Source organism: Pristiophorus japonicus, chromosome 7 (genome assembly GCF_044704955.1).
Source record: "Pristiophorus japonicus isolate sPriJap1 chromosome 7, sPriJap1.hap1, whole genome shotgun sequence".
Taxonomy (NCBI): Eukaryota; Metazoa; Chordata; class Chondrichthyes; family Pristiophoridae; genus Pristiophorus; species Pristiophorus japonicus.
In genome coordinates this window covers 139574007-139586792 of record NC_091983.1, presented here as the reverse complement: position 1 = coordinate 139586792, position 12786 = coordinate 139574007, and the positions used below count along the sequence as shown (strand labels likewise).

The following is a 12786-nucleotide window of genomic DNA, read 5'->3' as shown; positions in this document are numbered from 1 at the left end:
GGGAGGGGGGGAAGAGAGAGGGAGGGAGGGAGGGGGGGAAGAGAGAGGGAGGGAGGGAGGGGGGGAAGAGAGAGGGAGGGAGGGAGGGGGGGAAGAGAGAGGGAGGGAGGGAGGGGGGGGGAAGAGAGAGGGAGGGAGGGAGGGGGGGGAAGAGAGAGGGAGGGAGGGAGGGAGGGAGGGGGGGGAAGAGAGAGGGAGGGAGGGAGGGGGGGGAAGAGAGAGGGAGGGAGGGAGGGAGGGGGGGGGGGAAAGAGAGAGGGAGGGAGGGAGGGAGGGAGGGGGGGGGGAAAGAGAGAGGGAGGGAGGGAGGGGGGGGGGAAGAGAGAGAGGGAGGGAGGGGGGGGAAGAGAGGGACTGGGGTGTGGAGGGGAGACGTCAGGTCGGATCCAGTCCGGGAGCGGGAGTCGGGTCGGGGGAGCGCAGGTCGGGTCCAGTCCGGGGGGGGGGTGGGGAGCGGGAACAGGAGCTTGGGTCGGGTCGGGTCCAGTCGGGGAGCGGGAACAGGATCGCGGGTCGCGTCGGGTCTAGTCGAGGGGGGGGGGGGCGGGCGGAGCGGGAACAGGAGCTCGGGTCGGGTCGGAGCGGGAACAGGAGCGCGGGTCGGGTCGGGTCCAGTCGGGGAGCGGGAACAGGATCGCGGGTCGGGTCGGGTCTACTCGGGGGGGGCGGAGCGGGAACAGGAGCTCGGGTCGGGTCGGATCGGAGCGGGAACAGGAGCGCGGGTCCAGTCGGGGAGCGGGAACAGGGGCTCGGGTCGGGTCAGTCGGGGAGGGGGGGGCGGGTGTCGGGTCTGGTCCGGAGGCAGGGGGGGGGGGGGAAGAGGGTGTCGGGTCTGGTCGGGGGGGGTAGGTGGAGAGGAGAAGCAGGAGGAGCCTTATTCACGCAGCCCCAGTGAGGCCATTCGGCCAGGGCTAGGGGCTGTGTGCTTCGGGCGCCTCCCACACAGTTCGGCGCCTGGAGCTACTGCACTTGCGTGCCCACTGTAGCACACATGTGCAGAGGTCCCGGCACTGCTTTCAGCGCAGGGACCTGGCTCCGCCCCCCCACAGCTCGTGCTGGCTGCGTCGAGGGCCAGCGAACCTGCAGGTAGGTGGAGAATACGAAGGATTTTTTGGGGGCACACTTTGTGGCGCGAAAAACGGGCGTCCAGGTCGGGACTGCGCCGTTCTAGGCGCGTGTGGAAACTTGGGCCCTATGTCCCCGAGTTTTCGTTTCCCCTTTGAGTGGAAATATCCTCTCTGCATCCACCTTTTCGAGCCCCCTCATTGTCTTATATGTTTCGATAAGATCACCTCTCATTCTTCAGAACTGCAATGAGTATAGGCCCAACCTATCTTCATAAATCAAACCCCTCATCTCCAGAATCAACCGAGTAAATCTTCTCTGAACAGCCTCCAATGCAAGTATATCCTTCCTTAAATACAGAGACCAAAACTGTAGGCAGTACTCTAGGTGTGGCCTCATCAATATCCTGTACAGTTGTTGCATGATAAGAACATAAAAACATAAGAATTAGGAACAGGCGTAGGCCATCTAGCCCCTTGAGCCTGTTCCGCTATTCAATAAGATCATGGCTGATCTGGCCCTAGACTCAGCTCCACTTACCCGCCCTCTCCCCGTAACCCTTAATTCCCTTATTGGTTAAAAATCTATCTATCTGTGATTTGAATACATTCAATGAGCTAGCCTCATCTGCTTAATTGGGCAGAGAATTCCACAGATTCACAACCCTCTGGGAGAAGAAATTCCTTCTCAGCTCGGTTTTAAATTGGCTCCCCCGTATTTTGAGGCTGTGCCCCCTAGTTCTCGTCTCCCCAACCAATGGAAACAACCTCTCTGCCTCTATCTTGTCTATCCCTTTCATTATTTTTAATGTTTCTATAAGATCACCCCTCATCCTTCTGAACCCCAATGAGTAAAGACCCAGTCTACTCAATCTATCATCATAAGGTAACCCCCTCATCTCCAAAATCAGCCTAGTGAATCGTCTCTGTACCCCCTCCAAAGCTAGTATATCCTTCCTTAAGTAAGGTGACCAAAACTGCACACAGTTCTCCAGATGCGGCCTCACCAATACCCTGTACAGCTGCAGCAGGACCTCCCTGCTTTTGTACACCATCCCTCTCGCAATGAAGGCCAACATTCCATTCGCCTTCCTGATTACCTGCTGCACCTGCAAACTAACTTTTTGGGATACCCAAACATGCACAAGGACCCCCAGGTCCCTCTGCACCACAGAATGTTGTAATTTCTCCCCATTCAAATAATATTCCCTTTTACTGTTTCCCTCCCCCCCCCCCCCCCCCCCCAAGGTGGATGACCTCACATTTTCCGACATTGTATTCCATCTGCCAAACCTTAGCCCATTTGCTTAACCTATCTAAATCTCTTTGCAGCCTCTCCGTGTCCTCTACACAACCCGCTTTCCCACTAATCTTTGTGTCATCTGCAAATTTTGTTACACTACACTCTGTCCCCTCTTCTAGGTCATCTATGTATATTGTAAACAGTTGTGGTCCCAGCACCGATCCCTGTGGCACACCACTAACCACCGATTTCCAAGCTGAAAAGGACCCATTTATCCCGACTCTCTGCTTTCTGTTAGCCAGCCAATTCTCTATCCATGCTAATACATTTCCTCTGACTCCGCGTACCTTTATCTTCTGCAGTAACCTTTTGTGTGGCACCTTATCGAATGCCTTTTGGAAATCTAAATACACCACATCCATCGGCACACCTCTATCCACCATGCTCGTTATATCCTCAAAGAATTCCAGTAAATTAGTTAAACATGATTTCCCCTTCATGAATCCATTTTGTGTCTGCTTGATTGCACTATTCCTATCTAGATGTCCCGCTATTTCTTCCTTAATGATAGCTTCAAGCATTTTACCCACTACAGAAGTTAAACTAACCGGCCTATTGTTACCTGCCTTTTGTCTGCCCCCTTTTTTAAACAGAGGCATACCATTAGCTGCTTTCCAATCTACTGGCCCCTCCCCAGAGTCCAGAGAATTTTGGTAGATTATAACGAATGCATCTGCTATAACTTCCGCCATCTCTTTTAATACCCTGGGATGCATTTCATCAGGACCAGGGGACTTGTCTACCTTGAGTCCCGGTAGCCTGTCCAGCACTGCCTCCCGAGTGATGCTGATTATCTCAAGGTCCTCCCTTCCCACATTCCCGTGACCAGCAATTTTTGGCATGGTTTTTGTGTCTTCCACTGTGAAGACCGAAGCAAAATAATTGTTTCATGTCCTAGCCATTTCCACATTTCCAATTATTAAATCCCCCTTCTCATCTTCTAAGGGACCAACATTTACTTTAGTCACTCTTTTCCGTTTTATATATCGGTAAAAGCTTTTACTATCTATTTTTATGTTTTGCGCAAGTTTACTTTCGTAATCTATCTTTCCTTTCTTTATTGCTTTCTTAGTCATTCTTTGCTGTCGTTTAAAATTTTCCCAATCTTCTAGTTTCCCACTAACCTTGGCCACCTTATACGCATTGCTTTTTAATTTGATACTCTCCCTTATTTCCTTGGTTATCCACGGCTGGTTATCCCTTCTCTTACCGCCCTTTTTTTTCCACTGGAATATATTTTTGTTGAGCACTATGAAAGAGCTCCTTAAAAGTCCTCCACTGTTCCTCAATTGTGTCACCGTTTAGTCTGTGTTTCCAGTCTACTTTAGCCAACTCTGCCCTCATCCCACTGTAGTCCCCTTTGGTTAAGCATAGTACGCTCGTTTGAGACATTACTTCCTCACCCTCAATCTGTATTACAAATTCAACCATACTGTGATCACTCATTCCGAGAGGATCTTTTACTAGGAGATCGTTTATTATTCCTATCTCATTACACAGGACCAGATCTAAGATAGCTTGCTCCCTTGTAGGTTCTGTAACATACTGTTCTAAGAAACAATCCCGTATGCATTCTATGAATTCCTCCTCAAGGCTACCCCATGCGATTTGATTTGACCAATCGATATGTAGGTTAAAATCCCCCATGATTACTGCCGTTCCTTTTTCACATGCCTCCATTATTCCCTTAATTATTGTCCGCCCCACCGTGAAGTTATTATTTGGGGGCCTATAAACTACACCCACCAGTGACTTTTTCCCCTTACTATCTCTAATCTCCACCCACAATAATTCAACATTTTGTTCATTAGAGCCAATATCGTCTCTCACAACTGCCCTGATATCATCCTTTATTAACAGAGCTACCCCACCTCCTTTCCCTTCTTGTCTATCTTTCCGAATTGTCAGATACCCCTGTATGTTTAATTCCCAGCCTTGGCCACCCTGCAACCACGTTTCTGTAATGGCCACCAAATCATACCCATTGGTAATGATTTGTGCCGTCAACTCATTTACTTTATTTTGAATGCTGCGTGTTTTAATACTAGTTTTTAAACCATGATTTTTAGTTATGACCCCTCCTGCAGCCCCTTTATATTCATACATATTGTCCCTTCCTATCACCTTGTGGTTTACACTTATCCCAGTGCTACTCTGCTCTGTTGCCTCCTGCCTTTTGCATTCTTTCTTGGGGTCCTGTTCATCTGAGCTCTCACCCACTCTAACTTGCTCAGAGCCCTCTCCTGTGTTCCGAATACTCCTTGCATTGAGGCATAGAGCTTTCAGGCTTGCCTTTTTATTACAACTGACCCTTTAGAATTTTGCTGTACAGTGTCCCTTTTTGTTTTTTGCCTTGGGTTTCTCTGCCCTCCACTTTTACTCATCTCCTTTGTGTCTTTTGCTTGTGTCTCCATTTTGTTTCCCTCGATCTCCCTGCATTGGTTCCCATCCCCCTGCCATATTAGTTTCACTCCTCCCCAACAGCACTAGCAAATACTCCCCCTCAGACATTAGTTCCGGTCCTGTCCAGTTGCAGACCGTCCGGTTTGTACTGGTCCCACCTCCCCCAGAACCTGTTCCAATGCCCCAGGAATTTGAATCCCTCCCTGCTGCACCACTGCTCAAGCCACGTATTCATCTGAGCTATCCTGCGATTCCTACTCTGACTAGCACGTGGCACTAGTAGCAATCCCGAGATTACTACTTGAGGTCCTACCTTTTAATTTAGCTCCTAGCTCCTTAAATTCATCTCGTAGGACCTCATCCCTTTTTTTACCTATATCAGTGGTACCAATGTGCACCACGACAACTGGCTGCTCACCCTCCCTTTTCAGAGTGTCCTGCACCCGCTCCGAGACATCCTTGACCCTTGTACCAGGGAGGCAACATACCATCCTGGAGTCTCGGTTGCGGCCGCAGAAATGCCTATCTATTCCCCTTACAATTGAATCTCCTATCACTATCGCTCTCCCACTCTTTTTCCTGCCCTTCTGTGCAGCACAGCCAGCCACGGTGCCATGAACTTGGCTGCTCCTGCCCTCCCCTGATGAGTCATCCCCCTCAACAGTACTCAAAGCGGTGTATCTGTTTTGCAGGAGGATGACCGCAGGGGACCCCTGCACTACCTTCCTTGCACTGCTCTTCCTGCTGGTCTTCCATTCCCTAGCTGGCTGTGGACCCTTCACCTGCGGTAAGACCAACTCGCTACACGTGCTTCTCACATCATTCTCAGCATCGTGGATGCTCCAGAATGAATCCACCCTCAGCTCCAATTCTGCTGGCCTTTATATCTCGAGGACTAGAAGAATACAAGGGGGTAGAAGTTATGCTGTAGCTATACAAAATCCTGGTTAGATCTCACTTGGTATACTGTGGTTCTAGGCACCACACCTTAGGAAGGATATATTGGCCTTGGAGGGAGTGCAGCGTAGGTTTACCAGAATGATACCCGGACATCAAGGGCGAATTTACGAGGAGAGATTACACAAACTAGGATTGCATTCTCAATTTAGAAGGTTAAAAGGGTGATCTGATTGAAGTTTTCAAGCTATTAAGGGGAACAGATAGGGTAAAGAGAGATAAACTATTACCACTGGTTGGAGATTCTCAGGCTAGGGTGCATAGTCTAAAAATTAGGGCCAGACCTTTCAGAAGTGAAATTAGGAAAACACTTCTACGCACACAAAGGGTGGTAGAAGTGTGGAACTCTCTTCCGCAGACAGCAATTTGATGCTAAATCAATTGTTAATTTTAAATCGGAGATTGATGGTTGTTAACCAAAGGTATCAAGGGATATGGGCCAAAGGTGGGTATATGGAGTTTGGTCACAGATCAGCCATGATGATCTCACTGAATAGCAGAGCAGGCTCGAGGGGCTGAATGGCCCACTCCTGTTCCTATACACTTTCATTTGACAATTTTTGAAACTAAGTTCTTACAATTTGCAGATAGTACTTTACTATTTACATAGATATAACAGAAACAGGGTGTTTGATCCAACCAGTCTGTGTTGGTGTTTATCTCCACACAAGCAGACACCCTAATCAAAGTTGCACCTTAAAAAAAAAAAATTAAAAAGCAAATGATTATTTAAATGGGGAGAAATTACAAAATACTGCAGTACAGAGGGATCCGGGAGACCTTGTACAAAAAGTTAGCATGCAGATACAAGTAGTAATTAGGAAGGTAAATGGAATGTTGGCCTTTATTACAAAGAGGATGGAGTATAAAAGTAGGGAAGTCCTGCTAAAACTGTACAAGGCGTTGGTGAGACCACATCTGGAGTACTGTGTACAGTTTTGGTCTCCTTATTTAAGGAGGGATATACTTGCTTTGGAGGCAGTTCAGAGAAGGTTCACGAGGTTGAGATGAAGGGGTTGTCTTATGAAGAAAGTTTGCGTCTATACTCATTGGAGTTCAGAAGAATGAGAGGTGATCTTGTTGAAACATGGAAGATTCTGAGGGGGCTTGACAGGGTAGATGCAGAGAGGATGGTTCCCCTCGTAGGAGAATCTAAAACTGGGGGGCATAGCTTCAGAATAAGGGGTGGCCCATTTAAAACAGAAAGGAGGAGGAATTTCTTCCCTCAGAGGATCGTGAATCTTTGGAATTCTCAACCCCAGAGAGATGTGCAGGCTGTCACTGAATATATTTAAAGTGGAGATAGACAGATTTTTGAATAAGGGGGTCAAGGGTTATGGGGAAGCAGGCAGGGAAGTGGAGTTGAGGCCAAGATCAGATCGGCCATGATCTTATTGAATGACTGAGCAGGCTCGAGGTGTCCAATGGCCTACTCCTGCTCCTATTTCTTGTGTTATGTTCCTTTATAACACTTTCCTTCAACCACCTACTTACACAATGTTTACAAATTAGAAATAAATATATATCCATTTTTTTTAACTTTCCACAGGCACTCATGAAAAGGCAAAAAGTGCAGAATGTAATGGTTTCTGAACTTTGCTTGATGAATTTGCACATGTATAAAGCAAAACACACGAAGAGGAAAAATTCGACATGAAGGTGATGTAAAGTCAGACCAGGATATGGAAGAACCAACACACTTGCTATTGTAAAGGTTTTAAATTCCCTTACAAATAGGTGAGCAATCCTGATCCAAACTGACTATCCACAGGTTGAACTTCAACGGGAAGTACAGCCACACAGAGAAAACTTGGTTTCGTTTACCAATGTGGAATGCTTGCAAATAAAGAGATTCCGGTTTCCAAATCTACAAACTAATTGTGCTCCTCTTAAAGATCAAGCAAGTATCCAAGTTCTGATTCGCAAGCGATATGAAGCATTAAAACAAACATTCGTTAGCAAAAATGAAATAAATCTTTTATCAAAAAGCCCAGTGAAAGAGCTGATTCCAGTGAATACTGCGACAAAGGAGAGGAAAGCTGTTAAAGGAAACACTAGGCCGTGCTCAATGCCGAGCTCCCACATGTCCTGATGGGGGGCCTCCATAAATGTTTTGAACCCTTTCCAAAGGAGTGACAAACAAGGACATGCTTACAGTGTACTTACCGTTACTGGTAAAATAAAAAACCATTTTAGCGGCAGCAGACACAGGTAATCGAAGCTGCTGCTGCTGCTGCTGCTGGAGGCGCTCCGGGCCGAGCAGGAAGTCGATTGCGAGCCAAGCACCGCACCCATGTGATTACCGCAAGAGGCTCTGGGACCTGTAGGAATATTTTCACACACAATGAGGAGGGAAATAAAAAGAAAACGGCAAAATGCAATCAGCCAAAGATCTTGCAATTATTAATATGCACCAATGCCATTGGTAATTAAACAGAAGAGATTTAAAAAAGATACCCAGCACATCGGACATTAACCTTTCATTTCCTCTGGTTTCCCACATTACAAGTGACGACAATCCAAAAGTACTTCATTGGCTGTAAAGCTTTGAGACGTCCGGTGGTTGTGAAAGGTGCTATACAGATGCAAGTCTTTCTTCCTTTCTTCATGTGCATTTCCAGGAGTTTAATCTTCTCAATGCGTCACTCTTTGCCAATATAAATTCAAACCGGTTCGGCTGCAATTACAAACATAATGGCGACACAGTGTAGGACCCCGGGGGAGATTGGCCTCTGATAGCTGATTCGGTTCGATTGACACTTGAACTTTCTAAATTCACGCCTTTGCGATCCTGACTGCATTTTCAACGAAAAACAGAAAATGCTGGAAATTCCGCACTTTCAACGTCAGCTCAGGTTGGGGAACCGGGAGCACCGGCCAGCCGAGACCTCGTATGGTTGGTTCAGCCCCGGCCAGATTGACACGTCGCTCAGCCAATCGGGGACGGCAGGGATTGTGCTCGGACCAATCCGCGGGCCGAGGGAGGGCATTCGGGAAGGCGCGCGGGTTGTGGAATCCGGAGTGAGCTCACGGGACGGCGGCGGTTGGAAGGTGAGACCGAGCGAGCCGGAGAGGCGGAGGGCGAGTGTAGGAGGCAGGAACCGATCGGCAGCCCAGCCTAGCGAGAGCCCACCCTTCTGACTGGATGAGGTGAAGTTTGTTTTCCCCGGCGAGACCGGGTTTGTGCCGGAGCAGCGATTGGATGAAATGCTAGGGCGGGAGATGCTTGGGTTGCCGCTGCCGGCGGGTGCACTGCATCCTCCCAACAGCAGCAACTTGTATTTATATAAGGCGGTAAAACGTCATTCAACCACCCACCACCTGTGACAGACTGTAGATCCCGCATTGGACTCATCAACTACCTTAGAACTCGTGTTTGTGTGGAAGCAAGTCATCCTCGACTCTGAGGGACTGCCTAAAAAGAAGAAAACGCTTCTTCTGCGGGCGCTTCACAGCAGCGATTGTCAAACGCAATTTCTGTCCTGAATGTATCTGGTGTACCACTGGTTTAGTTAGCCATCTGTTACCAGATCTGGCTGTACCCTCTCAAGTGCTCTTGGCTTCACTCTGCCAAAACTGCCGCTACTCCAGGATCATCTGGAGGGTAAGGATACACCCCGGCTTCTTTTCTCCACTACCAACTGTCTCCTTAAACCCCTCTCCTTTGCCATTTCCACCCACGCCTCCAACAAGCCGATTAATGTCTTCTGCAATACGATTGCGACCATTCGTTCTTAGCCCTGGCTCAGTCAGTAGCACTCTCCTCTCTGAGTTAGAGACTTGAGCACAAAAATTTCGGCTGAATCTCGTAGTAGCAAATCAAATGTCAATATATAAGTTGGATACCCAGGCCAAAGCTTATGGTGCAACAGCATGGATATCTTGTAGGCTACCTGCAAATTTCCTCTGAGGGCAGTCCTCAATGATGTGCTCCAGGGTCTGATTAGGAGCTTCACAGTCGCATGATGGGGATGCTTTAATCTTCCATCTATGGAGAGGGTGGCAACATATACCATGTCCAGTTCTGAGGTGGTTGATGGTTGTCCAATGCAGTACTAAGGGAGTGCTGCACTGGCTGAGGTGATGACTTTTAGATGAGACAATTAAACCTGCTCTCAGTTGAATTTAATAGATCCCATAGCACTTTCGAAGTGGGAGTCAGCATTACTTTAAGAAAAAATGTATTTGGTTATTATAATATTGCTGTTTGTGAGAGCTTGCTGTGTGCAAAATTGCTACCATGTTTCCTACAGTACAACAGTGAATACACGTCAAAAGTACTTCATTGGCTGTAAAGCACTTTGGGACATCCTAAGGTTGTGAAAGGCACTATATAAATGCAAGTCTTTCTTTCCATTGCCTCTGCTGCTTCCATTCCCCTCCCACACACCCCCTTTCCACAAATGACATCCTCTGTGACTGTTCCTCCTTGGCCTTATCAATCTGCAGATTTTGACGTGGTTGATCACATCATCCTTCTCCAGTGCTTTTGTTGTCCAACTTGATCCAATGTCCTTTGGTTGCACTCTCACTTATCTAATCGTAGCCAGAGCATCTCCAGCAATGGCTCTCTTCCCGAACCTGCACCCATTACCTTTGGAATCCCCCAGTGTTCTCTCTTCCTCAGTTACATGCTATCCCTTGGCCACATCATGTGCAGATATGAGGTCAGTTTCCACATGTCTGCTGATGCCAACAATATCTACCTCTCTTGACTCCTCCACTCCCTCTGTGTTGTCAAACTGTTTGTCTGCTATTCAGTCTTGGATGAGCTGTAATCTATCCACCATTAGCAGCTGTGTCATCACCTGTCTAGGCCAATTGCTCAGGAATTCCCTCCATATTTCCGCCTTCAACACCCCTCCTTAATACTCACTTATTTTTGGTCACCTCTTCTATATCGCCTCAATATCTATTTATGTGCCTTGGGGTGCTTTTCTAAAATAACATTGTTATATAAATTCAGGTTGTTGTATACAGTGTACCCAGTAGATTTGTGTGTATGTATCATCCTAGGCAGTCCCTCGAAATCGAGGAAGACTTGCTTCCACTCTAAAAGTGAGTTCTCAGGTGACTGTACAGTCCAATACCGGAATTGCAGTCTCTTTCACAGGTGGGACAAACAGTCATTGAAGGAAAGGGTGGGAGGGGAGTCTGGTTTGCTGCATGCTCCTTCCACTGCCTGCACTTGTTTTCTGCATGCTTTCAGCGCCGAGACTCGAGGTGCTCAGCACCCTCCCGGACTTAGGGCGGTCTTTGGCCAGGGATTCCCAGATGTCGATGGGGATGTTGCACTTTATCAAGGAGGCTTTGAGGGTGTCCTTGAGGATGTCGATGGGGATGTTGCACTTTATCAAGGAGGCTTTGAGGGTGTCCTTGAAACATTTCCTCTGCCCACCTGGGGATCGCTTGCCGTGTAGGAGTTCCGAGTAGAGCGCTTGCTTTGGGCGTCTTTTGTCAGGCATGCGGACAATGTGGCCAGCCCAATGGAGCTGGTCGAGTGTGGTCAGTGCTTCATGCTGGGGATGTTGGTCTGATCGAGAACACTGATCTTGGTGCGTCTATCCTCCCAGGGGATTTGCAGGAGCTTGCAGGGACATTGTTGGTATTTCTCCAGCGATTTGAAGTGTCTATTGTATATGGTCCACGTCTCTGAGCTATACAGGAGGGCGGGTATCACTACAGCTCTGTAGACCATAATCTTGGTGCCAGATTTGAGGGCTTGGTCGTCGACCACTCTCTTCCTCAGGTGACCGAAGGCTGCGCTGGTGTACTGGAGGCGGTGTTGGACCTCGTCGTTGATGTCTGCCTTGCTGTAAGGCTCCTGAGGTATGGAAAGTGGTCCACGTTGTCCAAGGCCGAGGCAGTCATGGCCCGCTGGAAGGAGCACTTCGAAGATCTCCTTAATCGAGACTCTGCCTTTGACACGAGTGTCCTCGACTCCATTCCGCAGCATGCTACCCGCCACCATCTCAGCAAAACCCCAGCCCTGCACGAGGTAGAAAAGGCCATCTGTCAGCTCAAGAACAACAAGTCATCAGAGGGCAGAGAGGCACTATTGTGTGTGCGTATGATTTACCTATTGAGGCAGAGACTAATATTATTGGAAATGTTATTGAAAAGATCATTGGAATTGTATTTGAAAAGAAAGAATATAAAAACATAACTAGAATGATCACTGCTGCAATTTCTATGATCTGAAAGTGCTTACGTGCTAGCATAGTGATGCTGCTTTAACACAGGGTACCATGGAATGCAATTATTCATGTTTTAAGATCCTGAACTTAACTGTCAGCTTTGCAGTTTTCTTCATATCTTATGTCTGTATAAATTAGCCAGTAGAGATATGTTAATTTATGCAATTAAAGCTGAGTGTGTAGATAGTCTGCACAGCCATCATAAGAACATAAGAAATAGGAGCAAGAGTAGGCCATATAGGCCCTCGAGCCTGCTCCGCCATTCAATACGATCGTGGCTGATCCAATCATGGACTCAGCTCCACTTCCCTGCCTGCTCTCCATAACCCCTTATTCCCATATCATCCATCATAGGCAGTGCCTCGAAATTGAGGAAGACTTGCTTCCACTCTAAAAATGAGTTCTTAGGTGACTGAACAGTCCAGTACGGGAATTACAGTCTCTGTCACAGATGGGACAGACAGTCATTGAAGGAAAAGGTGGGTACGACTGATTTGCCGCACGCTCCTTCCGCTGTCTGCACAGTAGATTTAAGGTGTCTAGTGACAGTGAATCAGTTAGTGTACAGAATACAGTTGTGTCCTCATTGCTTCTTGCACTCTGACTGACTGCTTTTGTTTATATAGACTATTGGTAGTGCAATCTTTTGTTTTGTTCAATTTTTTTCAGTTTTAAAGAGGAAAAATGTCTACAGTTACTCCAAGAAAGAGGAAATATAGCTCTTTTAAAGATGATGGGTAAGTTGTGACATTGTACAGTTTATTAAATTGAATATGGGATAACTCATTCCTAAAACTGTTTCTGAGGTATCTCTGCTCTAGGCTGAATGGAAATATTTATTGTATTTCACTGCTGACCATGG

The 12786-nt window shown here is 47.5% G+C and overlaps 2 protein-coding genes across 4 annotated transcripts in view; one reads left to right on the top strand and one right to left on the bottom strand.

Annotated features, from left to right (window-relative positions):
• ccdc25 (coiled-coil domain containing 25) overlaps positions 1 to 8596 on the bottom strand; it is a 41314-nt gene extending 32718 nt beyond the window's left edge. Inside the window, exons 1-2 of one of the 2 annotated variants that reach the window (XM_070885361.1) lie at positions 8205 to 8596; positions 7894 to 8048 (exon numbers count right to left, since the gene is read on the bottom strand). In XM_070885361.1, the coding sequence (XP_070741462.1) occupies positions 7894 to 7918 (25 nt within the window). In that variant the 5' untranslated portion in view covers positions 7919 to 8048; positions 8205 to 8596. The remainder of the gene's footprint in view (positions 1 to 7893; positions 8049 to 8204) is intronic. The other variant, XM_070885362.1, reaches the window with a different exon arrangement.
• Positions 8597 to 8713: 117 nt separating this feature from the next.
• The window catches only part of esco2 (establishment of sister chromatid cohesion N-acetyltransferase 2), a 41849-nt gene continuing 37776 nt past the window's right edge, over positions 8714 to 12786 (top strand). For both annotated transcript variants that reach the window (XM_070884473.1, XM_070884472.1), the window contains exons 1-2: positions 8714 to 8877; positions 12594 to 12661. In XM_070884473.1, coding sequence (XP_070740574.1) covers positions 12609 to 12661 — 53 coding nt within the window. In that variant the 5' untranslated portion in view covers positions 8714 to 8877; positions 12594 to 12608. The remainder of the gene's footprint in view (positions 8878 to 12593; positions 12662 to 12786) is intronic.